Source organism: Nerophis ophidion, linkage group LG22 (genome assembly GCF_033978795.1).
Source record: "Nerophis ophidion isolate RoL-2023_Sa linkage group LG22, RoL_Noph_v1.0, whole genome shotgun sequence".
NCBI lineage: Eukaryota > Metazoa > Chordata > Actinopteri > Syngnathiformes > Syngnathidae > Nerophis > Nerophis ophidion.
Window position 1 is genome coordinate 23,581,697 of NC_084632.1, and position 27,500 is coordinate 23,609,196.

General features: G+C 39.7%; 2 protein-coding genes across 12 annotated transcripts in view; one reads left to right on the forward strand and one right to left on the reverse strand.

Moving 5' to 3' along the window:
* The window catches only part of rfx2 (regulatory factor X, 2 (influences HLA class II expression)), a 59,066-nt gene extending 32,837 nt beyond the window's left edge, over positions 1-26,229 (forward strand). For 9 of the 11 annotated variants that reach the window (XM_061883545.1, XM_061883551.1, XM_061883546.1 and 6 more), the window contains 15 exons: positions 1,685-1,767; positions 2,621-2,888; positions 4,048-4,122; positions 5,825-6,006; positions 6,164-6,283; positions 6,432-6,550; positions 6,680-6,798; positions 9,444-9,556; positions 9,686-9,837; positions 11,559-11,656; positions 17,971-18,120; positions 18,246-18,454; positions 22,766-22,919; positions 23,013-23,055; positions 24,886-26,229. In XM_061883545.1, the coding sequence (XP_061739529.1) occupies positions 1,685-1,767; positions 2,621-2,888; positions 4,048-4,122; positions 5,825-6,006; positions 6,164-6,283; positions 6,432-6,550; positions 6,680-6,798; positions 9,444-9,556; positions 9,686-9,837; positions 11,559-11,656; positions 17,971-18,120; positions 18,246-18,454; positions 22,766-22,919; positions 23,013-23,055; positions 24,886-25,001 (2,001 nt within the window). In that variant the 3' untranslated portion in view covers positions 25,002-26,229. The remainder of the gene's footprint in view (positions 1-1,684; positions 1,768-2,620; positions 2,889-4,047; positions 4,123-5,824; positions 6,007-6,163; positions 6,284-6,431; positions 6,551-6,679; positions 6,799-9,443; positions 9,557-9,685; positions 9,838-11,558; positions 11,657-17,970; positions 18,121-18,245; positions 18,455-22,765; positions 22,920-23,012; positions 23,056-24,885) is intronic. The other 2 variants (XM_061883548.1, XM_061883553.1) reach the window with 2 other exon arrangements.
* Position 26,230: 1 nt separating this feature from the next.
* fcho1 (FCH and mu domain containing endocytic adaptor 1) overlaps positions 26,231-27,500 on the reverse strand; it is a 101,106-nt gene continuing 99,836 nt past the window's right edge. The window contains exon 27 of the mRNA XM_061883554.1: positions 26,231-26,693. Within this exon, the coding sequence (XP_061739538.1) occupies positions 26,665-26,693 (29 nt within the window). The 3' untranslated portion in view covers positions 26,231-26,664. The remainder of the gene's footprint in view (positions 26,694-27,500) is intronic.

The window sequence follows — 27,500 nt, forward strand, 5'->3', positions numbered from 1 at the left end:
CGCAGTCAATCAGTAACTGAAAGCTGCTGATTTAAAGCTGAGTTCTTCCTATGCTGATAAGTGTCTTTCTCTGGCTGAGCCTGGCCCACTGACTGTGTCTTTTGCTTCTTATTGAGTACCCACTTTGTTTCTTGGGAGTCAAAAGGGATGTTTCAAGTCTCTGGAATGGGGGATCTTGGCATGCCAATTCTATTGCATTCACCTTTTTTATTGACACTAAACTAACACATTGTACCACATTTTGCACAGGTTTTCAAATGAGGTCATTTTGCATGCTATCATGAAAGCGTACATTTGGGGAAAAATTTAATAACCCGGGCCTGCTGTTTGCAATGAAATTTGCCTTGATAGCATTTAGCTTTTGGCACCATAAAACACAGCTGCTTGCATGGATTTGCTTTTACTTGCTTCATTCACTGCTGCTTCATCCATCTATGAGAAGACGTTTTTCTGTGTGAAGTACTTTGGTGATAGATAAATGGTAGAAATTGTTTTGGCGGAACAGCCTACAACACAATATTTAACCACTGCAACCAAGTTGAGTTTAAAAAAAAGAAAAATACGTATTTTAATGGGGGCAAAACCCCAAAAAGATGGACAGAGCTTTTCCATTACACTACCAACTACCATATTTTCCGGGCTATAGAGCGCAGTGTATATAAGACGCACCCAGTAAATTATAGAAGACAAAAACATGTTTCCATATACAGTAATAACCGCATCAGACTATAAGCTACATATATATACAATGTAAAATTAGCTATTAATACAGAATGATTGTGTAAATGTTTATTTACATACCTTAATTGTTTCCCGACGGAGTCAGTCACATGGCAACAAAACGGCTGATCAAACAAAACAGCAGTAATCGTCATAGACATACTAACTGCAAATGCTACCTCTCCAATCAGCTAAAAAGAGTTCGTAACTCCACAATGATGTTTTGGTGAATTTACTCAGGAAATTTTTAAACAAACAATACAAAAATAATGCCATTGTAGGTTAATACTACTAACACAGACACTTGTAAAAGTGTTAGCATATTAGCTAATGCTAACAACGCTAGCTTCATTACATTACAATAGCATGTACACATTTGTATGAAAACATTTCTACAAACGTCACACGGGACGGTTTAATAAATATGAAACATTTTAGATATATTGTAATAGAATAGAATAGAATGAACTTTATTGTCATTATATTAGCATATAACGAGATTAAAGAAAAAAAAAATTATAAATGTTGCTTAGAGTGGAGGACAAGAAAATGGAACGACACTTGTACTTCTGGTTTAAAGCACTAAACAAGAGAAAATGCTGCAGATGTTCACCCCGCAACAACTGCAGTGAGCGAACTCGTCTAAAAGATGGCACCGTAGCACAAACAACAACACACCTTTTTAGTGTCTTTGCTTGTCTTTAATGAAAACTATTTGTTGAACACACATTATGGTTGTTAGCAAAAAAAAAAAATCCATAAATTAGCAGCACCGTTTAATAAGCTGCAGTGTTCAAAGTGTAGGAAACATGTAGCGGCTTATAGTGCAATTTATACTATTCTTTTTCCTTAAATCCACAAATCTGTGCCTGTCAGTTTGCAATGCATCTTATATAAAATATGTCTACAAAACAAATTGAATTTTAAAATTGCCCTGAATTTATTTTGCATTCATTCTTTGTAGGTGCAGCAATCACAACATGTGTATCCATCCCAGGTGCACTATGTAGGGGAAGGTGGAGAGGCAGTTTACACTAATGGAACAATGTGAGCATCTTTACATCCTTTCACTTTACTGCAAGAGTATCGCACATGTTCTACAAAGTACATTCCACACGTAATTTTCCCTTACCTTTTTAATAAAGTCTGTCCATCTCGATGTTCATCTTTAATATCTGTGTTGTCATGCCATCATGGTTTCTAAAGCCGCTGTGGCATAGCTAGGATTCAGCCTCCCAATAATACCTACAGCGGTACCTCGGTTTTCGTACGCCCCACTTTTCGTAGTTTTTGGTTTTCGTTGAAAATGTTTGGCAAAAATCTGCGCCTTTTTTCGGATGCCCTCTCAGGTTATTTTATGACCAAACATTGCATCTAGTGTGTTTTCCCACATTGAATTGGTTGTCCAGAACGGATAATCAGTCACTGTATCAATCAAAATGTATTTATATAGCCCTTAATAACAAGTTTCTCAAAGGACTTTACAAACTCACAAAAAAAAAAGAAACCTTGAGAAGGGACTGCAGATGTAGGGACCCCACCTCCAAGGTGATCGGTCGCAGTGAAAGAGTGGTCCACCCCGGGTCACAACTCGGGTCAGCTCGCACATCATCCAGACTGCTACTTCTCCAGAAATTATCCGTGGTCACCTGGTATCTGAAAAGGTGTCTATTTAAAAGCTAGAGCTACCTATATAATAATATTATTAATATTACTAAAGGAAAATTGCTTCTGTGTTTGAATGACTCTTGTCTTCGCTGAACATTTTGGAACTGATTACCTACGAAAAACAAGGTACCACTGTAGTTCTTTACAAATAATGTAGTATTTAGTCTCTTGCTATATTTCGGAACATTGTTATTTGTCCTCGCTGCATGCTAACCACAATGATTTCTCACAGTCGCACAGCCTACTACAACCCAGAGGTTCAATTGTACGGTCAGAGCAGTGGGGGATCGTACTTTGACTCGCAGGCGGGTGGTGCTCATGTTGCCACGGTGGTCTCCTCTGCCAGTGGTGGGGTGCCACCCCATAGCATGGTGGGCATTGCCATGGACGTAAGCAGCAGCCATATCATCTCTAGCGGCAGCACCTATTTGATCCATGGAGGAAACATGGAGGGAAGTCGCAACCATATATCTCACTCATCTCGCTCCTCTTCAGCCATGGTGAGCATCCTACTTTCTTGCAGTACTCTTTCTGTTACAGGGATGATCATCTAGAGAAAATGTAGTTATGTGAACTACACTTTGAGCCATTGCAGAATGATCCAAGTGAGTTAGAACTGGAATGGTCATTGTGTCACCGCGTAATAGTTATGTGACAAAAAGATAGTCCACACTAGCTGCCACGGTTTTCTTGCCCCTTAACCATTTGATTAAATAGCAGGTTGCAAAACCGCATTGACGAGGTGCTATCATTCCTCTATTATAGTATCAATGATCAAGCAGGCCCACCAAAAAAGTCTCCAAACTGGCAGGTGTCACCAGCCAAGCCGCAAAATAGTACGTACACCATTGGCAGGGACATGCCCTAAACTTTACAGCAGCCATAGTTGGGACATCCCGGCACTGCAGTGAACCAGGACCAGGAGAGCCTGTAGAATCAGGACGCTGGTTTAAATAATTTAGCGCTGTCGTTTTTTTTAGAGGTTTTCACAGGCACTCGAAGGCCCTACGAAAGAAAGCAACCCCTGGGGCTCATTACCATTTGGCCAAGAGCCCTCGGGAGAATTCTTAGGGGTTGGAACGATGCCTCCTTCTTTTTTTCTTTTTCTTCTATGTCTCCAGTTGGCTTCAGTAGCACGTCCTTTTCTTTTGGTCTTGATTTCCTTCGCAACTAAATGTCACTGGCTTTATCTACTGGATTGCTTCACAAATCAAAGACAAAATCCTAAAATAGATTTATACTGTATGTCAATGTAGTCTTTGTCCTGTTTCTGTTTTCCACATGGCATTGTTGGATAGGTTTTGGTACTTGGGGGGTGGCATTACTGGTCTATTGTCTCTAAGCTTGACGTGACCTGTGCCCTTATTTGTAGTTCCTATTTGCATACATTAGAGTTTTCTGACAGAGCTAACTACACTCGAGGTTCCTTGATTTGCATGCTGTTTTGTGGCAATAATGGATTTGGCGGCAACACTGACTGATTTGAATGGAAATGCAATGATCTGGCTGCTTGCTAACAGTCTTATTTCCTTTTATCTATTTTTTGTGTTTTAATGTACTTCTGCTTACTTCTGACTTTTCCCCCCCTTTCTCACTCTTTTGCCTCCTCCCCCTTCTATGTCCAACTTTTTTTTTTTTGCATGGTCCTTCTTTCTTTAGCTTGAAATGGCGATTGAAAACCTCCAAAAGTCTGAAGGAATTGCAAGTCACAAAAGCAGCCTGCTCAACAGCCATGTAAGTCTATCTGGAACTTTCTTTAAAAAGGACAGAATCTGTGAGGGATGGGGAGAAATCTGTGGCTTATCCTGTAGGTAGTGTGTTTCTACTCATTGAACACACCACCTACCGCTAGCGCGACTAACATTGCACTGTCCCACGGGCACACATACATGTCCCAGTATTAAGCATCCCTCGTTTGCTTTTATTTGCTGTCACTTACATTTCTGCATGGATTTGTTGTGTGATTTTTCCAAACATATTTCTTTTGTGGCAATTAGACACTTTGATAGAACCTGAAACAGTCCTTCCTGTCCCTTTTTGACGGAGTGTACTTGGACACATTTAGCAGATCAATAAATGATTGTGCTGGGCTGCACCAGTCAATCTGCGCCTTGAGGGACTATGACAAATCACTAATGAAAAATGTTGTTTTATGATGCGCAAAACTTAAGCTCATCAGTGTATTAAACTGAAATGATTACCTGCTAGCGAAACTGTGCCTACAAACTTTGAACGGTTCATATTATGATTATTTTACACTTCCTTATGGTCTACATTATTGTGGTTGTTTGGACGAAAATATGCATGAATGTTGCTTTACAGACCTGTATTCAAACCCTTCTCTGAAAACAAGCCGTTTTGGAGCCTCCAGCTGAGTGAGACTGTTTTACGCCAAGACAGCCATTATTGTAGTTTTAAGGAACTGTGTCAGGCCAGACACCGAGGTATCTAGTAATTGTTATAAACAGTGAGGTGCAGACACAAAGTGACATTTTAAATGCAATACAAAACACAAATTAACTATCTCAGGGCATTGATAGACGTGCAAATAAACTATGTATGGTAAACCCTAACTCTGTCACTACCTGTGCCCGTGTCCTACATGTTAATAATATCAATAATGAGTAGAATGCTACATGCAAATATACTATTACAAATTTTCATATATCTAGAATTATAAGACATACTGCTTTAATGTATCCATTGTTGTCATAAATTGTAGGAACTGACACAGCAATAATTTTGGGTAACTCCTTCCATATATTCAAAAGTACAACATACATTACCTACTCATTTAAAGATAGTTAGAAAACATGACAATGTATAGAGATAATGCTGCCATACGTCACAAGAAGGGGAACATCTCAGACAGCTCATTTGGAATAGGGAAACATAGTATTTGAAGCCAAATGTTCTCATGGGGACCCCATATACACAAAAACAGATGGGCTTTGCATTTATGACTCCTTTAAGACAAGTTTTTCAAATCCTACAAAGTAATTTAGTTATACAGGTATTAATAAAAATTGCTTTTGAAGAATAACACAAACATATACGTTCTGGAGAAAACTACTCAAATTGTATACTTCAAATTTGTAGGTCTTTTCTTAAAAGGTTCCTGGAGGAAGCAGGGCTTTGATTGATACTTTTATTAGTAGATTGCACAGTTCAGTACATATTTCGTACAATTGACCACTAAATGGTAACACCCGAATAAGTTTTTCAACTTGTTTAAGTCGGGGTCCACGTTAAGCAATTCATGGTATAGTATATGATATTCATGGCTCCCCTCTAATTTGATAGAGGAAACACTTAAATATGTGTTTTCCATGTTTTGATATGATAAGATTCGTTGCTCCTGTCCATTGTCCGCCAGGTGACGATCAATGGACATTTTCCATTGAACGATTCTGATTCTGTTTGTGTATATGTTTAGCTCCAGTGGCTGCTGGACAACTACGAGACTGCGGAGGGGGTGAGCCTGCCCCGGTGCTCCCTCTATAACCATTACCTGCGGCATTGCCAGGAACAGAAACTCGATCCCGTCAATGCAGCCTCCTTTGGCAAGCTTATCCGCTCCGTCTTCATGGGTCTCAGGACCCGCCGCCTCGGAACCAGGTACGACTTGGAGTCTGTCCTTTCACCCTCTGGTCGTGATAACTGTAATCATGTAGCTATTAGCAATGTGAGGAGTATGATAATGCTTATAGACATTGGAGGCGGGCTAATGACAGTGATTACACTGATGACATGCTGTCTGGCTTTATATCTTTAGGGGAAACTCAAAGTATCATTATTACGGCATCCGGGTAAAGCCAGATTCTCCACTAAACCGGCTGCAGGAAGACACCCAGTACATGGCCATGAGGCAGCAGCCTGTCCACCAGAAGCAAAGGTCAGCATTCCTAGCTCCTCCTCTCCTTATATATTCTTATGTTTTCTTTGATTGATAAAGTTTGATGTTACATATTTGAAGCTAACCCAAATGTCTCACTGTAGTAAGACGTGCCTCCGATATCCTGTTCTGTCTTGTGCGTGTATAGGTTCAAACCTCTGCAGAAGGTGGATGGAATGTCCGACAACCTCTGTGTAAGTTCCCACTGCAACAACACTCCGGAGCAATCTGTAGCAGCTCAGAGCCAGCACCATCAGCAGTACATCGGTCAGTACACAAGTGGACATTTTTTATTTACATGCAAACATAAATGTAACTTGTTACATACTTCAATGAAGACATGTATGTGAGTGACCAAGGTCAGTGATGACCTGCTGGCTTTTGTGGTTCACGCAGACACATCCCACAGCTTGCCTGAGTTTCCAACTCCTGAAATGGGCAATCAGCCTCCGCCCGAGCACATCAGTATGAACGATATCAAGAAGCTGCAGACGCTCTACAGAGACCACTGCGAGGTAGGTGTTGGCCATGCATTTTCAAAACACTTGAGGTCTTCTCGCCTGTATTTGTAGTTTTTCACACAACAAAACCCTTTTTAAGATATTTAGGCCTTGTTCACACTGCGGGTCAATTTCGATTTATTTTGCCCATATGAGACCTGTATCTGATTTTTTTTCAGGTCTGTGCAAACACAGCTGAAAAAATGTTTCATATCCAACCCAGGCCTCTGTCGTATGTGGAAATAAATCGGATATACCGTATTTTTCGGACTATAAGTCGCAGTCTTCTCCACAGTCCAGCGGGGGGTAAGACCTGGCCAAACCAAAAAAAAATAAAAAATTAATAATTAAAAAAAATATATATATATTTTTATTTTTTTATAGTTTGGCCAAGTCTCACCCCCGGCCGAACTACAAAAAAAACGTGACTTATAGTCCAAAAAATACGGTATATGCAACGCGTCCTCAATGTGAACGCTTTCGCCCCTATCAGGTCGCATTTATCTAACTATAATGTCATCAAAAAGCAATAAGCGTCATAAATTGACGGTTACAAAAAAAACATTTGAAAAGGGAATAGAAAATAGGTGCTCAAATTTCTTTGCCAAGTTGGCCACACACTTGACCATGTTTTTGAAGATTCCTTTTTATTATTTGAATGACACTAAACTGGCCCTAGTGTGTGAATGTGAGTGTGAATGTTGTCCATCTATCTGTGTTGGCCCTGCGATGAGGTGGCGACTTGTCCAGGGTGTACTCCGCCTTCCGCCCGATTGTAACTGAGATAAGCACCAGCGCCCCCTGCAACCCTAAAGGGAATAAGCGGTAGAAAATAGATGGATGGATGGAATAACATCCACTTCTTCTTGCTTTCTTGTACGCCAACTAATGCTTGTTAATTTTGTTAATTCTCGCCTGCAATCTAAAGCATAACTATTAGGCGAGAGAACACTCAAAAAACTCTCAAGTTGAGGTACCACTTTTTTTATTTGCTGATTACATTTCTTCTAATAAATGAATTATTTGGCGACTTTAGTGGCTGACTACTATCCGTCAGGTCCATTAGCTTTGTCCGACCTTGTTGGATTGTGTCATTCCCTTGATTTGTGAGGCCATGAATATGAGAACTAAGTTGAATAATAAGAAACATTACAATCAGGGAGCTTAACGGACAGGAGCGTGTGTGATTAAAGCAGCCAAGTGCTTTATCGCATTATCACTGGCAACCCTTGTCCATCCTCCCCATGCTTCCTTTGTTCCAGCTGTCTTTTCATCCACAAGCAGCTTTCAAGACATGCCAATTAACCTTTCTGTGCACTGGGTGGACATCTTGGTGTCTTTGTGGTGGCCCCCTCGCAGGCCTTTTGTGTTGCCTTGTCTGTGGACGGGCACACAGGCTCCCGTCTTTGTCTGCCAGCACATTTCTGTCACTCTCACACCGCTTTTTGCTTCCGACTGCTGACTTAGTTCCTTTCGCTTGTGAGACAACGATGACCTGTTATCTCATTAGCTGAAGCTTCCATCCATCCATCCATTTTCTACCGCTTATTCCCTTTCGGGGTCGCGGGGGGCGCTGGCGCCTATCTCAGCTACAATCGGGCGGAAGGCAGGGTACACCCTGGACAAGTCCCCAACTCATCGCAGGGCCTAGCTGAAGCTTCTTCTTTTCTAATGAATGATTGTTTGGTTTGTTTATGGCTGAAAATGTTTTCCTCACCACAAACATTCACTGCCAACTTTAAAAAAAAATTCTGTCACAAATGTGTTTGTGCAGAAGTTTAATATATTCTGTCTACTGCCATGAATGGGATCATGTGTGTTTTTTCATTTACAAGTCATGCTCTTTTCCCTGTGAGGCAAAAAAAACTGCAAGCTTGTTCAGTGGGGATGGGGGAATTCTCCTTTTTGTTTTGGCGTTTTGTGTTTGACCTGTTGCTGGGGGCAACCATAAACAAGGTTACCATGGCGACAGCTAAGCAGACGCAAAAAAAAAACATAGCATGTGATCGAAGCTTTACACCACTTTGTAAAAAGATCCAGCAGGCTCGCTCGCTCGCTCGCTCCGAGGTAGTGAGAGAGAGATAGTGTTGACATTCGCACAGTCTGCTTACTCTTGCCAATTTATTAGGAACTCGAGATATGCTGTGATAAATAGCAGAAAAAAAAGAGGATTATGATGAGTTGAATTTTGGATGTGTACATGTGTTGTGTTGCTGGGTTACACTTGTAACCTGACTTTTGGTTGCTCTGAAATCAGCAATAAGTTCTGTACTTATTGTTTGTGCCTCCTCACACCACCACCACATACACACACACACACACACACACACACACGTTAATGCAGGAAAAAAAAGTGACATGGGGTAAGCAAGGTCAACACGCTGTCATCGGAAAAGAAATGTGTCAAAATCAGCCTCAAATTTGAAGTGGGGATGAAACCTAAACGTGACCTTTTGGATCCTGCCCATGATTGATGTGCTGTGTTCCCGCTGGCTCACGGTCTAACCAGTCGGGGGCCCACTGTGAGCAGGAGCAGCCTGTAGGAGCTGTGTTGTGTGTCTAGTTACCATGGTTCCACTCTCAATGTTTTGTCCCCTTTACTCCTCCCGCTCTCCCTCCCTCCCTCCTGCCACGCTTCCCTCTCCCTCTGCCGCCTGCAGGCTACTCTGGATGTGGTCATGAACCTCCAGTTCCACTACATCGAAAAACTCTGGCAGACTTTTTGGTACTCAACACCGCCATCTAGTGAGGGAAGCACCACCATCCTCAACAGGTCAGAGCACAAATAGTAAAACCTAAGACTGTTTTTTATTTAAACTAATTGGGTTAATAAAAGCAATCAATATCTGACACTATGACCAATATAATTTATTAATTTATACCTGGATTATTTATTTCTTAGTGATGACGAACTGGACGGCATGCTGCCAAGAGAGAAGCTAGTGGCTTTGTGTAAATATGAACCAGTCCGGTTGTGGATGAGAAGCTGCGATCACATTCTCTACCAGGCCTTGGTGGAGATCCTCATCCCGGATGTGCTGCGCCCTGTTCCCAGTCAGTGTATTTTCTAGAAATACAGGGTGTCCAAAAGTCTATAAAAAAAGTCAGTCAAATATTTGGAATTGATAACAAAATGGGCATATGTTAATTGCACAAAGCCTATTAAGGCAGTCCTCGATTTCTTGCAGTATTTGCTTAAACTTTTACATGGTGTTGATGTTGGTCATGTATCTTTGGGTCATTGAATTTTCGTTTCATTAATGGGAATTGAAAAACAAAAAATTATTGGTTTATTTACATTTTATTTTGTAATGCAAAAAACTTTTTTTTGTGCCAAACCAATAGCTAGATCTAAAAATATTTTTTTTTTCTTAATAAATGTACATTTTTATATTTTCATTTTATATTTATTACAACAACAAATAAAAATTAAACTGTCAGCAGAAACAAAAAACAAAACAAAAAACAGTTGTTTTCTCACACCGGAACTGGTAGTTGCTGTTACTGGCCTGTAGGGAAAAATTGCGTTCTATGTTAAGTTTGCATATAAAACCATGTCTACCTCAGTAGAAGCATTTAAGTCTCATCTTAAAACTCATTTGTATACTCTAGCCTTTAAATAGACCTCCTTTTTAGACCAGTTGATCTGCCGCTTCTTTTCTTTCTCCTATGTCCCCCCCTCCCTTGTGGAGGGGGTCCGGTCCGATGACCATGGATGAAGTACTGACTGTCCAGAGTCGAGACCCAGGATGGACCGCTCGTCGGGACCCAGGATGGACCGCTCGCCTGTATCGGTTGGGGACATCTCTACGCTGCTGATCCGCTTGAGATGGTTTCCTGTGGACGGGACTCTCACTGCTGTCTTGGAGCCACTATGGATTGAACTTTCACAGTATCATGTTAGACCCGCTCGACATCCATTGCTTTCGGTCCCCTAGAGGGGGGGGGTTGCCCACATCTGAGGTCCTCTCCAAGGTTTCTCATAGTCAGCATTGTCGCTGGCGTCCCACTGAATGTGAATTCTCCCTGCCCACTGGGTGTGAGTTTTCCTTGCCCTTTTGTGGGTTCTTCCGAGGATGTTGTAGTCGTAATGATTTGTGCAGTCCTTTGAGACATTTGTGATTTGGGGCTATATAAATAAACATTGATTGATTGATTGATTGATAATCATATGGTTTTTATGACTCTCAAGATAAAACACCGCACTGTTTTTTTCTCCATAGATTTCAGTCCACCATCACAACCTCCGCTTTCGGTGTCAATATAAAAAAACAGCTTTTCCGTTTCTGTTTTTGTTTACTAGGAATTTTATATGTTGTCGTATGAAAATGAAAAAATTTAAATCAATGTGTGTTTTATCTAATTATTGTTCTTAAACACCAAAAAATGAGAACTCTTTGTTTTTCAATTGCCTTTTTTAAATTTTTTTAATGAAATTCAAATAGAACAATGTTTTTTTGTTTATTGATTCCCGTTCATGAAAAACGAAACTCAATGTACTTATCCACGTGATTTTCTTTTGGCCATTAATGCAGTAACTTTGATACATATCTTTACTATAATCACAAATAAATGATCATAATGCAGTGCTTTATCATAAACGAGGTGTCCAGGGAATTATGCCATGGCTTTAATTAAATAAAAAGAGCCTATTTTCTCAGTGGGGTACCACAAAAACAATAATCATTGAGTACATGTTAAACAAATCTCACAATTGCTTTTGCATTACAGTTTTTTAAAATGTATATAACTTTTGGACACCTGTTTTCCTTCAGGCACTCTCACTCAAGCCATCAGGAACTTCGCCAAGAGCCTGGAGGGATGGCTGACTAATGCCATGACCAGCTTTCCTCAAGAAATCATCCACACAAAGGTGACTGAAAACACAATAAGAGACTGCTTACTTGTAGATTGGATTTAATTTCATATAGGAGAGAATATAAAACATGATTATTTGTCTTTAGGCCATTGAAAAAAAAAATAGCACACATCGTGGTGTTCTCAACGTTTTTGTACGACTACAATAAAATATGCATTGGGAAACTGACAATGCAACTGGCAAAAGTACTGAAGGAAGTCCTTTCAGGAAAAGGCCCAATAACAACTTAAATATAAGAGTAAGATGATATTTACTTTTTAATCATGTTAGTTTAAAGTTAAAAAAATAAAACATAACATGGGATCAACAGGGCTTCACGGTGGGAGAGGGGTTAGTGCGTCTGCCTCACAATACAAAGGTCCTGCAGTCCTGGGTTCAATCCCAGGCTCGGGATCTTTCTGTGTAGAGTTTGCATGTTCTCCCCGTGAATGCGTGGGTTCCCTCCGGGTAGTCCGGCTTCCTCCCACTTCCAAAGACATGCACCTGGGGATAGGTTGATTGGCAACACTAAATTGGCCCTAGTGTGTGAATGTGAGTGTGAATGTTGTCTGTCTGTGTTGGCCCTGCGATGAGGTGGCGACTTGTCCATGGTGTACCCTGCCTTCCGCCCAATTGTAGCTGAGATAGGCGCCAGCGCCCCCCGCGACCCCAAAAAGGGAATAAACGGTAGAAGATGGATGGATGGGATCAACATGGTAGAAAACAAAGGAAACGTGCAGAAAAAGTAATTTATACAAAAATAGTTTGCTGTGAAGAAATCACTTTATATAAATTTTTCAAAATCCTCGTCATGGTGTGAATTAGTAATGTGTACTCCAGTGGTGCTCAAACACCGGCCCTTTTGCCCAGCATGAGAAAAGTACCCTTTTTGCTGGAACCCATGTTTATTCTTCATTTGTTGAGTATAAAAATTACTCTCTCTAATCAAATATTTTTTTATATCTAATGTGGCATATAGCGTCATAATAACTGAGCTATCCATTCTGAAAGAGATGGGCAGGCCGATAATTAAATAAATGATAAATGGGTTGTACTTGTATAGCGCTTTTCTACCTTCAAGGTACTCAAAGCGCTTTGACACTACTTCCACATTTACCCATTCACACACACATTCACACACTGATGGAGGGAGCTGCCATGCAAGGCGCCAACCAGCACCCATCAGGAGCAAGGGTGAAGTGTCTTGCTCAGGACACAACGGACGTGACGAGGTTGGCACCAGGTGGGATTTGAACCAGGGACCCTCGGGTTGCGCACGGCCACTCTCCCCACTGCGCCACGCGAGTTTTACTGTTATACAAATAAGACAAGTTTCAAGGTAGATGTTAAAACTACATGACAGTCTGGTGAGGAATATTATTGTGGTGGTATATAATTAGTGTCATGTTGCTCATGTTCCAATCTTTGTCAGAAAACATAAACTGTAAATGTGTGAAATGTACACCTTTGAGTTTGTATTGATTACAATATAAATTGAAAATAGTGATACTAATGTTTTGAGTTATCTTTATGATAGGTACACTTTGTTCCAGCGTAAGCACCTGCCCCCACAACAATTCCATGCATGTACCTGGTGTGAATTCATGAGCTTATTTTGACCCTTTTAGTGGTGTTCAATCCCAAAATACCACTGGAATTACAGCACTAGTAAAACATTTTATAATAAGTTGCTAATATTTATATTTCTGAACAGAGTTTTGTCAGTGTAGGAAATGATACTTCTAGAATGCATTGCAAGGTCAAGGTTTTATTTATTTATATAGAACAATATTAAAACAGCCATTAATGCCCCCAACACTGTAACTTAATTAAAAACAGAAAGACAAACAGAAATAAAACAAGACATTTTTGTAAAATAGTAAAAAGCATTGTTTTGGCCGTGTTGCCAGACTTATGACATTTAAAATTGTTAAATGTCATAAGTCTGGCAACACGGCCAAAACAATGCTTTTTACTATTTTACAAAAATGTCTTATTTTATTTCTGTGTATAATTAATGGTTCCAAAAACATCATAAATGTTGTTAGCAAACACTACTGTAGATGTAGTGCTTTGTCACGCATGCATGCCTCTTCACAACCAGGCGAGGGCGCTGTTCTACCGCTTCCAACAGTGCTGTTAGTTGATTTGAAGGTTAAAACTGCTGTATAATCTAAATTATACATGGTCTGTGGTAATGTTTTACTGTAGAACAGGGTCCTGAGCTATGTCACATTAGGTACAGTGGGGCAAAAAAAGTATTTAGTCAGCCACCGATTGTGCAAGTTCTTCCACTTAAAATGATGACAGAGGTCTGTAATTTTCATCATAGGTACACTTCAAATGTGAGAGACAGAATGTGAAAAAAAATCCAGGAATTCACATTGTATGCATTTTAAAGAATTTATTTGTAAATTATGGTGGAAAATAAGTATTTGGTCAACCATTCAAAGCTCTCACTGATGGAAGGAGATTTTGGCTCAAAATCTCACGATACATGGCCCCATTCATTCTTTCCTTAACACGGATAAATCGTCCTGTCCCCTTAGCAGAAAAACAGCCCCAAAGTATGATGTTTCCACCCCCATGCTTCACAGTAGGTATTATGTTCCTGGGATGCAACTCAGTATTCTATTTCCTACAAACACGACGAGTTGAGTTTATACCAAAAAGTTCTATTTTGGTTTCATCTGACCACATGACATTCTCCCAATCCTCTGCTGTATCATCTATGTATCCATTTTGGTATAAACTCAACTCGTCGTGTTTGGAGGAAGAAGAATACTGAGTTGCATCCCAAGAACACCATACCTACTGTTAAGCATGGGGGTGGAAACATCATGCTTTAGGGCTGTTTTTCTGCTAAGGGGACAGGACGATTGATTCGTGCTAAGGAAGGAATGAATGGGGCCATGTATTGTGAGATTTTGAGCCAAAACCTTCTTCCATCAGTGAGAGCTTTGAATGGTTGACCAAATACTTATTTTCCACCATAATTTACAAATAAATTCTTTACATTTCCTACAATGTGAATTCCTGGATTTTTTTTTCACATGCTGTCTCTCACAGTTGAAGTGTACCTATGATGAAAATTACAGACCTCTGTCATCATTTTAAGTGGGAGAACTTGCACAATCTGTGGCTGACTAAATAATGATAAGCCTCTGGTACGATAATTGGTAATTTCCTCTCTGGTTACAACATCCATCCATCCATCCATCCATTTTCTACCGCTTATCCCCTTCGGGGTACGCGAGGGGCGCTGTTACAACAGTGCTTCAACTTAATTTTTTGTTACCCCCACCATCAAAAAAAGAAAACCTTTCACGACCCCGCACCCCCCTTGGCCACTACGACTATAAACAGTGTAATGTGATTATAAAACTGTAACAAGTACACCTGAATAAGGAAGTCACGATTAATGGCTACAATAAGCACGTTTTGTAGTGCAAAGCTTTTTGACGCAAGGTTTAAAGTATGATAATGATAAAGCCCCCCGGGTCACACATGCCCACCAGGCGTTGCACTGTGCCCCAACCAGGGGGGCCAGGCCCACTAAATGAAAAGAGCTGGGTTACACTGAGATAGGGCAATGTCTCGTAATTGTCATTTCATTGTTACACGACGGCTACAAATTAATTTGTTCATGTAGCTCGTTTGAATCAATAAGTGTTGATTCAAACAATTAATAGACTGTAAATTGTTGCCAATTTGAAAACAATATTACTGTAAGGTTACGTGTTTGTCGCTACTTAATTAGCGGTTATTAGCTTATATGGGTAGGGCAGCCCGCCCATACTATGGTGGCTGTTGAGGGTCAAAAAGCGTTTGCGTATATGTTTTTTAACCTTTGATGAGTTTTTAGTAATGGCGTTAACATTAGGTCTTGCCAAGGTTGTACCCTGCCTTCCACCCGAGTGCAGTTTGGATAGGCTCCAGCACCCCCGCAAGCGGTAGAAATGGATGGATGGATTCATATATATTAGGGCTGTCCTGATACCAATAATTTGGTACCGCTACCAAAATGTATCTTAATACTTTTCAAAACTTTTCCAAATAAAGGGAACTACAATACATTAAATTAAATAGGAAACATATGTTTCCTATTGCACTTAAATAATCATTTTAGAAGGTTAAAGTATACAAGGCATTAAACACATTGGGCTTTTCTTGTTACATTCAAAAAACAATTTACAATTTACCATGTTACATATAGTCTGCCATAATCAAGTATTAGGTTAGAAAATAATAAAAAGCTTCATTGACATTATATTAAATGCTTCATGGTTTATGGTTGCCAATCCCGGTCTGTGCTTTAATAACAATACAAGTAAAATACAAATTTTAATTTGTTACAAACTTCAGTCATTGCACTTGCATTAGTTGAAGCTAATTGGGCGGTTTTAGCTCTGCTAATATTTGGCATCACGCCAAGTAGTTGTGTGCGCGTCTACGTATCTACATGTGCAACAGGGGAGCTGGTTAACTCATGAGAGTAGCGTATGTGTGTTTGCATGAATGTCACTAAGCCAACAATGTGTTGGCTGAGGAGAGAGAGAGAGAGAGAGAGAGAGAGAGAGAAAGCACAGTAGAGTGATGAATGGGTCTGGTTGTGGCTGGCCTGCAAAACTAATAATGAAGTGATTGTCACGACTCGGCGGCCTTGTCAATCTGACCCAAAAGCAGAATTTATCAGACCCATTGCCAGGTAAAGTGAAGGGTGTTAACTCCGACGAAAACATCGGCCCTGAAGGGAATGTCTCCCCTGTGCTCCTTGACCACTGTCTGTATGTGAGCCGAACAGCTGGAAAGATGTAACATTATAATCTGTCACTCTTTATAACTCCTTGTGCAGATCTGAATGCTTATTATTTAAATATTTACTTACATTTCAAGCAAATGTGGTAATACTAATTGCCACATTTGGCGAGGCATGTTTTAAAGCAACACTTGCAGCACAGCGCCTCCCTGTTTAAAGCGTCACCTTTATTGTTAGTTTCAAAGCACAAATACCTTCATATTGCACTTCACGCACCCTCTTTATTAACCGGTAAAAATGATGTTTCTTTGACATTCTTCCTCTCCACGATGTTATTGCTTGTATGCCCTTTGTGTGTGCGTTTTGACACGCTGAACATCATGTGCCTTGGTGTGTAGTCACGGCTGCACAGCAGCATAAACGGTACCGGTATTTTTCAAAGGAGAAGTTACCGCAGTAGTAATCAGTAGGGAAGCAATCATTCAATAAATCAAAGTTTATTTATATAGCCCTAAATCACTAGTGTCTCAAAGGGCTGCACAAGCCACAACGACATCCTCGGTTCAGATCCCACATCTAGGAAAAACTCAATCCAATGGGCTACAACGAGAAACCTTGGAGAGGACCGCAGATGTTGGGATTGTACCAAGCAATGGAGCTTGGTACAATCCTGCACAAAACAATCTACCTTTATTGACCGTGTTCCTATGTGTGTGTTTGTGTACGTTTGCGTGTTTTTTTGTGAAAGTATGTGTCCGTATATGTTCGCAATCTACCGTTCCACAGCACGAAAATCAGGCTCGTCATGACATAATTAATGTTTAATCATTGTTGTGCCTCATCCCCTTACACCACTCCGAAGGGCACTCCAGATTAATAAAATTACAAATTATGATTGAAACTAACATAGAAGTTGAAAGAACATTTAGAAGGAGCAGCGGCTTTAGTGACAGGCTTCAGTTTCACTATCTGTTGCAGCGCACCAGTAATCATGACCTGAATGCGGACTTGCAAGCACTCACAGGAGTCTGTATTAGTCCCAACTGGGAAAATCGGCACACCCCTTAATTTAATCAGAAAAATTCAACTCCTCTGATATGATATGTGCCAAAAGCTATGCATAGAGACACTTTTTTGTTGAAATTATTTTTGAGTTTGTAGATAAAAAAACATTTTGTTCCTGAAATAATAATTAAGCTTGTTTTATGTGTTGGTACACATTATTTAACAGTACCGCAAATTCAAACTGCACTTTAATGTAATTGTATTCAATGTACACAACAGAATTAGAGTTTTTAAAAACTCCACAATCTGGGTAACCGCTTGCCGTTTGCCAAAGTATTGGTGAGAATCACCGGTGCATGCAAGTAATTAAAGAGTATATACACATATATGGAGTGAGTTTTCAGCATGTCATTCACAAATCTATTAAACATAACCACATTACAGTGATGCTACAACATTTTTTATTGAAAAAAATATTTTCATTGGGGGTCAGGCCCCTCTAAAATTCTGATCCTATGTTTGCCCCCGCATTAACTTATATTAATTGGTGTGTGTTTGTGTGTAGGTGGCGGTGGTCAGTGCCTTTGCGCAGACTCTAAGACGTTACACCAGCCTCAACCACCTGGCCCAGGCTGCGCGCGCCGTCCTCCAGAACACCTCGCAGATCAACCAGATGCTCTCCGACCTCAACCGGGTGGACTTTGCTAACGTTCAGGTTGTGGATGCTTCCTTCAGACGTTTAACGCTCACTGGAGTGCTGTCTTGTTGACTGTGTGTGTTTGTGTTTGTGTTTGTGTGTGTGTGTGTGTGTGTGTGTGCGTGTGTGCGCGCGTGTAACAGGAGCAGGCATCCTGGGTGTGTCAGTGTGATGAAAGCGTGGTCCAGCGTCTGGAGCAGGACTTTAAAGTCACACTGCAGCAGCAGAGTTCTCTGGACCAGTGGGCCACCTGGCTAGACAACGTTGTCTCTCAGGTCCTCAAGCCCCACCAGGGCAGCCCCAGCTTCCCTAAGGCGGCACGCCAGTTCCTTCTGAAGTGGTCTTTCTACAGGTACTTACTGCTTCTTCTTCTTTGTCACCAACCCTTACAATCTGACATACTTGTTGCAAATGTTGTCAAATCAGCATGTTGGGTTGACTCCAACCCAAAAAGACGAAAGCTGCTTCAACAAAGTATTTGCTTTAGGTTGTGCAAATCTGATCTGTTATTGGTATCATCAGAAATACCACATGTACTCAAGTTGTACAGTATACCAGTACAAATGATTTAAAACGGTATTAACTGCTTTTGAAAAATACCGGTAAATTTTTTTTTTCTTCGACATGTGTGGTGACAATGCTGGCATACAAGTTGCGCCGCATGTTAGTCAACAACACACATAAACAGCATTTGCAGGCAGAAACAATGTTAAGATTAAGAAGTTTTTGCTTTAAACCTAAGCCTTAAACACTAAAGCGGTGCTCTAAAACATAGCGTAGTGGCATGGCGTAGTAGGTAGAGCGGCCGACCAGAAACCTGAGGGTTGCAGGTTCGCTTCCCACCTATTGACATGCAAAAAATCGCTGCCGTTGTGTTCTTGGGCAGGACACTTCTCCCTTTGCCCGCGGCGCCGCTCACACTGGTGAATAAATGATGAATGAATGATAGTTGGTGGTCGGAGGGGCCGTAGTCGCAAACTGGCAGACACGCTTCCGTCAGTCTACCCCAGGGCAGCTGTGGCTACAGATGTAGCTTACCACCACCAGGTGGGAATAAATGTTGAGTCCCACTTCTCTGTGAGCAATTTGAGTGTTTAGAAAAGCGCAATATAAATCTAAGTTATTATTATTATAGCTAGCTAGCGGTTAACGTCTCTCCATAGTGTGTTGGTTACTTCTAAATAACTAATCTTTGCCTCCATGATGACAAATTCTTTTTTTTTTTATTTTTTTTTTACAAGTATGCTCCTTGCAGGACGAGAAATAGCTAAACATGTTTTCACTAAGCACTGTGGGAGGATTAAAAAATAAATCGCACAATGAAAATAAATCGTTAAAATAATGTATCTTTATTTTTAAGGTTGGTTTTGCAAAAGGCTGACAATCTTACAATGATATACAATTAAAGTGCAAAAAACCCCCGGAAAAAATCAGGACATGTTGCCAAATTATTCATTTGCAAGTTAGTGCTTCTAAATGTAAACAAAAGTGTGGATCTTGCATCGAGGTCATGCAAAACCCACACTTTTGTTTACAAGAGCCATATCTAAGAGCCATATAAGGTTTTTCATCACCACAAAGTTTTGTTTTATTTTGATTTGTTTTATGAACACAAGAAATATGTCCCTCGACACGTCAGGGCTTTAAATATGATCAATGTATAAACCATGTAACTACTTTGTATCGGATCGATGTCCAAATTTATGGTGTGACCCAAAACCTATGTGAAGTATCAAACAACAGAAGAATAAATGCTTTTTTACTTTAGTACGGAAGTGTAGATAGAACATGTTAAAACAGAAAACAACCAGACAGTAAATGAACTCCAAGTAACCGCTGCTAAAAGCCTCATTCATGTAATACAGATGATTAAAATGATATATATTTACTTCTTCAGGGTACCAGTCACTAATCCTCGCCTCCATGGCGGAAAATAATGTTAAGTTTCTTACATGTAACATTAGCATCCTTAGCTATTCCTTGTCCTCCAATGATAAACTACTCATCGTAGGAGGATACAAGGAGCAATGCTAACTGCTAAGCTGGAGCTCTTTAATGTAAAAAGGCTAGGCAAGTCGATAGAAATATCAGCAGTAATGATATCAAGTGTATTCAGTAGGGATTTCCGATAATATTGGCAGTCCAATATTATCGGACGATAAATGCTTTAAAATGTAATATTGGAAATTATCGGTATCAGTTTCAGAATTACCAGTATCTGTTTCAAAAAGTAAAATTTATGACTTTATAAAACGCCGCTGTGTACACGGATGTAGGAGAAGTACAGAGCGCCAATAAACCTTAAAGGCACTTCCTTTACATTCCTACCCAATCACATAATATCCACAGCTTTTCACACACACAAGGTCAACTTGGTCAACAGCCATACAGGTCACACTGAAGATGACTGTATAAATAACTTTAACACTGTTACAAATATGCGCCACACTGTGAACCCACACCAAACAGGAATGACAAACACATTTTGGGAGAACATCCGCACCGTAGCACAACATAAACACAACAGAACAAATACCCAGAACCCCTTGCAGCACTAACTCTTCCGGGACGCTACAATATACATCTCCCGCTACCACCTACCCCTCCACCTCAACCTCTTAATGCTCTCTCAGGGAGAGCATGTCCCAAAGTCCAAGCTGCTATTTTGAGGCATGTTTAAAAAAAAATGCACTTTGTGACTTCAATAATAAATATGTCAGTGCCATGTTGGCATTTTTTTTCCATAACTTGAGTTGATTTATTTTGGAAAAGCTTGTTACATTGTTTAATGCATTCAGCGGGGCATCACAACAAAATTAGGCATAATAATGTGTTAATTCCACTACTGTCTATATCGGTATCGGTTGATATCGGAATCGGTAAATAAGAGTTGGACGATATTGGAATATCGGATATCGGCAAAAAAGCCATTATCGGACATCTCTAATATTCAGTTTATGGTATATGATCTGTATTTTTTTTTTATTATCACAAAAGTAACTTTTTGTTTCATTTCATAATTTGCAAAACTCAGGAGTTAGGTCCGTGGACACAGGAAGACTTTAAAGGCCTACTGAAATGAGATGTTCTTATTTAAACAGGTATAGCAGGTCCATTCTATGTGTCATACTTGATCATTTCGCAATATTGTCATATTTTTGCTGAAAGGATTTAGTAGAGAACATCCACTATGAAGTTCGCAACTTTTGGTGCTGATAAAAAAGCATTGCCTTTACCGGAAGTCGCAGACGATGACGTCACCGGTGTGGGGGCTCCTCATGTCCTCACATTGTTTTTAATGGGAGCCTCCAGCAGCAACAGCTATTCGGACTGAGAAAACGACAATTTCCCCTATTAATATGAGCGAGGATGAAAGATTTTTGGATGATGATATTGATAGCAAAGGACTAGAAAAAAATTAAGTTAAAAAATAAAAAAGGCGATCGTATTGGGATGGATTCAGATGTTTTTAGACACATTTACTAGGATAATTCTGGGAAATCCATTATCTTTCTATTGTGTCGCTAGTGTTTTAGTGAGATTAAATAGTACCTGATAGTCGGAGGGGTGTGTCCACGGGTGTCTTGAGGCCAGTTTCTGAGGGAAGTCACGGCAGATACAAGGACAGCGCAAACTCCACAGATCTCCGGTAAGAGGCGACTTTTTAACACAATTTTCTCACCGAAACCTGCCGGTTGACAAGTGGTCGGGAACCATGTTCGCTTGACCGCTCTGATCCATAGTAAAGCTTCACCTCCGGGAATTTTAAACAAGGAATCACCGTGTGTTTGTGTGGCTAAAGGGTAAAGCTTCCCAACTTCATCTGTCTACTTTGACTTCTCCATTATTAATTGAACAAATTGCAAAAGATTCAGCAACACAGATGTCCACAATACTGTTTAATTGCGCAATGAAAAGAGACGACTTTTAGCCGCAAATAGTGCTGCGCTATTTCCTGACTGTCCGTGACGTCATGCGTCATCGTTTTCAACAAGAAACTCAGCGGGAAATTTAAAATTGCAATTTAGTAAACTACACCGGCCGTATTAGCATGTGTTGCAATGTTAATATTTCATCATTGATATATAAACTATCAGACTGCGTGGTGGGTTGTAGTGGGTTTCAGTAGGCCTTTAAGTGCAAATCCTGACGGATTTATATCAGAGCCAATGGTAGATTTTGTTTATGCTTATTTTGCACTATTGACTTTATTTTGCTGAAACCATTGTATGTAATAAAAGTGACTAACAGAATCATTTAAATATGTAATTGATATTGTTACACTGCCATTATGAGTTTTTGTCCGATTACAACAACTTCAAACATGAGTATCAGCATTGGCGTGACCAATTCTGACCATGTAACTACTTGGTATGGGATCAATACACACATTTGTTGTGGCGCCCAAAACTAATGTAAAGTATCCAAATAACTGAAGAATAAATGTAAATAACAGAAGTGTGTTACAACAGAACATATCAGAGGGCAGTCCCATCATAATGTGCTAATGACAGCTGGCACCAGGTGTATGTGTGGTGGTCTGCCACAAACCCGTGAATGGATGGTAAACTGTGGCGTGAATGTGTGTCTACGTGTGCTCTGTGATTGGCTGGTGAAGTCAGCTGGACTCGGCTCCAGCTTACGTGTCTTCTGTGCTCTGCAGCTCCATGGTGATCAGAGACCTGACTCTGCGCAGCGCCGCTAGTTTCGGTTCCTTCCACCTGATTCGCCTGCTGTACGATGAGTACATGTTCTATCTGGTGGAGCACCGCGTGGCTCAGGCCACCGGGGAGACGCCCATCGCTGTCATGGGGGAGGTGACGCAAGCCCAACACATCGCAGTAACGCCTTCTCTCATTGGTCCTAAACACTCAAGTCTTTTTTTTTTTCTTTGTGCTTTCATGTCACAGTTCAGTGACCTGAGCTCCATGATGCCAGCACTCATGGAGAAAGGTATGTCCATAGTCTTAATGTTATTTATAATGTCAATGCAAACTTTTATTGTGCTAATCTCACATATATATTGTCCATATTATCATATATAGTGTGGATGTTATTTATAGTGTGAATATTATATTGTTAATGTTATTATATATAATGGGACTTATATTAGTGTCAAAGTTAATATATCCATCACTCCATCCATCTTCTTCCGCTTATCCGAGGTCGGGTCACGGGGGCAGCAGCCTAAGCAGGGAAGCCCAGACTTTCCTCTCCCCAGCCATTTAGTCCAGCTCTTCCCGGGGGATCCCGAGGCGTTCCCAGGCCAGCCGGGAGCCATAGTCTAGCTATCGTGTCCTGGGTCTTCCCCGTGGCCTCCTACCGGTCGGACGTGCCCTAAACACCTCCCTATGGAGGCTTTCGGATGGCATCCTGACCAGATGCCTGAACCACCTCATCTGGCTCCTCTCGATGTGAAGGAGCAGTGGCTTTACTTTGAGCTCCTCCCGGATGGCAGAGCTTCTCACCCTATCTCTAAGGGAGAGCCCCGCCACCCGGCGAAGAAAACTCACTTCGGCCGCTTGTACCCGTGATCTTATCCTTTCGGTCATAACCCAAAGTTCATGACCATAGGTGAGGATGGGAACGTAGATCAACCGGTAAATTGAGAGCTTCACCACAACGGATCGATACAGCGTCCGCATTACTGAAGATGCCGCACCGAGCCTGTCGATCTCACGATCCACTCTTCCCTCACTCCTGAACAAGACTCCAAGGTACTTGAACTCCTCTACTTGGGGCAGGGTCTCCTCCCCAACATGAAGATGACACTCCACCCTTTTCCGGGCGAGAACCATGGACTCTGACTTGGAGGTGCTGATTTTCATCCCAGTCGCTTCACACTCGGCTGCGAACTAATCCAGTGAGAGTTTAAGATCTTGGCCAGATGAAGCCATCAGGACCACATCATCTGCAAAAAGCAGAGACCTAATCCTGCAGCCACCAAACCAGATCCCCTTACTGCGCCTACAAATTCTATTAATATATATAGTGTCAGTTATTATTTATATTGTCAATATTATATATAGTGTCCGTTATTTACTTAAAATGTTATATATAGTGTCCGTTATTTACTTAAAATGTTATATATAGTGTCAGTTATTTATATTGTCAATGTTATTATATATAGTCAATTATTTAGTATATATATATATATATATATATATATATATATATATATAATGTCAACGTTATATAGTGTCAATGTTATTATATATAGTTTCAATGTTATCAAAGTGTCAACTTTATTACATATAGTTTCAATGTTATTTATACTGTCAATGTTATTATATATTAAAGTTACAAGTTCCACTGATATGACGCACACTAGGTGTGGTGAAATTACTCTCTGCTACTGTCAATGTTATTATATATAGTGTCAATGTTATTTATGATGTTATTTATAGTGTAAATGTGATCTATAGTGTTAATGTTATTTATGATGTTATTTATAGTGTAAATGTTATCTATAGTGTTGTTATTTAATGTCAATGTTATTTAGTGTGACTCTTACAGTTCAAATGTAATTCAGTGTGAATGTTAGTAGTCTAATTGTAAATGTTATAGAAGTGTAAATGTCATTTATACTGTGGATGTTATCAATATTTTCAATTATTTTAGTGTGAATGTTATTCATATTGTGTGTTAATTGTAGTGTGAATGTTTTTATTCATATTGTGAATGTTATCATTTACATTGTGAATGTTATCATTTACATTGTGAATGTTATCATTTACATTGTGAATGTTATTTACATTTGGCTCTCATTTCCTGCTCCTTCAGACGTGTCCTTTTCTGACGAGATGAGCGACCTGGGCAGCGAGGCAGACGTGTCCCGAAGCGAGCCGGCGGTCAAGAGGGAACGCATCGAAATGAGCCACCCTCTGCAGGAGATGTGAGACGTGAGCCCCACCAAACTACCCCTGAAGCGCTGGTCGGCCCACACTGCATCCTTCTGCCATCAGTGTGTGCAATGTGTACACTTCTCTCCTCTATAAATAGTAGCCATGATGTCACGGTAATAGTGCTGCACACGTCTCTTTTACTCCTTTTTCTTTCTTTCTTCAAGTGCAACTGTGAACGAGTTTGTGCGTTTCTTGTTTTTCCAATTCAGACGTGCTTTGTGGTGCTTTATTGTTCAGTTAGCTGTGCCATGGTGTCATTTGAGTGCCTTAGATCGCTAACTATCCAACCATCCTGCCAGATGTCTACACCTGTCCCTCAGCTGTGCCTCGACTGCACGATGAATGTAATGTCTCAGAGCACCTTTAAACTGTGTGTGTGTGTGTGTGTGTGTGTGTGTGTGCGCGTGTGTGTGCGCGTGTGTGTACTCCCTTGTTGCCTCTGCTGCAACTTGCAGCCAACACAGAAAAACATGACAAGCTGGAACATGCAACCCTACGGACCCAAAGGAGCTTACCCCTCATTCTAATGTGCGTTACCGTGGTAACCCGTAGATGTCTTTACCTCACTAGATTTCTATGCTGTGTGGCTCAGACAACATAAGGCATAAGTGTATTCTTTCTTTGTAAATATTTCCACCGCAGACCTACAGTAGCATCCTTATCTTAATCATCTTCATGTCACCCCCTGCTGAGGCCCCGTTGGATTAAGTAGAACGCTAACAGGAAGTATGAGCTTAATAAATTATATATTACATATATCTTTATGACGTGTGTATGTTTTGTGGCCTTTGCCTCATTTCTCTGTGTCAGAAAAAAAAGTTTTGATTTGTAACTGATTCTAAAGTTCTGTGTGTGATTAATTTGTTTCCAACCATTGGATATATAAAGATCAAATTGTCCCAATCCAATAATTGAATGATTCATTTTCTGTTTGAACCCTCAACCCCCTTTCACCTCTTGTGCTGACTTATTTAATGCTTTTTGAGATGTGTTGCCTTCAAGTGCTTTGGAAAACGTCACGTTCTTTTTCAATGTTTTGTATAACTGTTATAGATTTTTGGCATTTTTTTATGGAACTAGATTTGGGTCTTACGAGCATACCGAAGCCCTATTTTTGTGCATTTTTAACCTCCACTTTATCCAGCCCAAGAACAGACGACGCTTGTTATTCAGCTGTATTTTGTACTTGGTCACAATGTGTAATAAACTGGCAAAAACCAAAGTCTTGTGCATTTGTTTTTATTAAATAACATCACAAATCCTCTTTTTGTAGCAGATATACAAACTGTTTCTTTTTTAGGTTTAAAAGATCTAATAAACAACCCTGTTTAAGTCATTAAGACATGCCAGTGCCTCACATTAGCTTATTACTCACATGCTTCCCTGTACTGTAAATCTACCAGTCAGCGCTGACGTTCATAGTCCATCCAGTAAAGAAAAGGCACGAGAAGAAAAAACAGAACTTTTCCTCCAGGCGAAGACGAGACAACACAATAAAGAGGAAAAAGAATATGCTCGGTCCTAAAACAGCAGTTGAGACTGTCAGAACTAAGTGCTTGTTTGCTTCCCTTAAAGGAATGTTACTCGTCTCCTCGACATCATCTTCATCGTGTCAAATTCTTAGCAAGACGGATGGAAGCCGACATTGTTGTCATGCTCATAAAGTGCAGCCTGCCATGTACTTCCCTGTCAGACGGCAAAAAAAGTAAATGATTGATGAATATATATATAATATATAAGTGAAAATATATGTATTATAACTTTGCGTTTTATATATATTTGTTATATATTAAATACTACAATAATAATGGTTTGGACTTGTATTCTAAATGTGTTTAAAATGAGTAAATTACTGTCAAAATATTTTTAGAAAAACTATTGTAAAAAAAAATCCCATTTTATGTGACTCTTTATATTCAATATTTAAAATCCCGCCACACTATATCGTTTCAGTAATATAATGTATACGATTTTATTTTACAGCAGTTATAATACGTAGAACATATTAATTTGTGGCTCGTAATTAATACTTAAAATGTTTTGAAATAATTTAATGTAGTATATATATATATATATATATATATATATATACATACATATGATGCTTTATTCAAATCCAATATAATGTAATGTAATAGAGTACTATATTAGAATAGGTAAATGTATTATACAATTATTTTTTATTAATCTAATTGATATTTATATTTATTATAATACATTCATATTTAATTGCAAAAGGGTAATGTTTATAATATTTATTTTAATTATGATACTGAACAGTCTTATAAAGTTTGCAGTTGTAATAAAATAGTTACAAAATAATTAAATGCAAATAGTTGACAGTATTAAAAATGAGTTAACATGTAATGTAATATATAGCTAGAATAGTTTGATGTATTATCATATGAGATGTATACTTAACTTATTTTATATTTTATTATATATGTATTATATATATATATATATTATATATGTGATATTTTATGTACATGT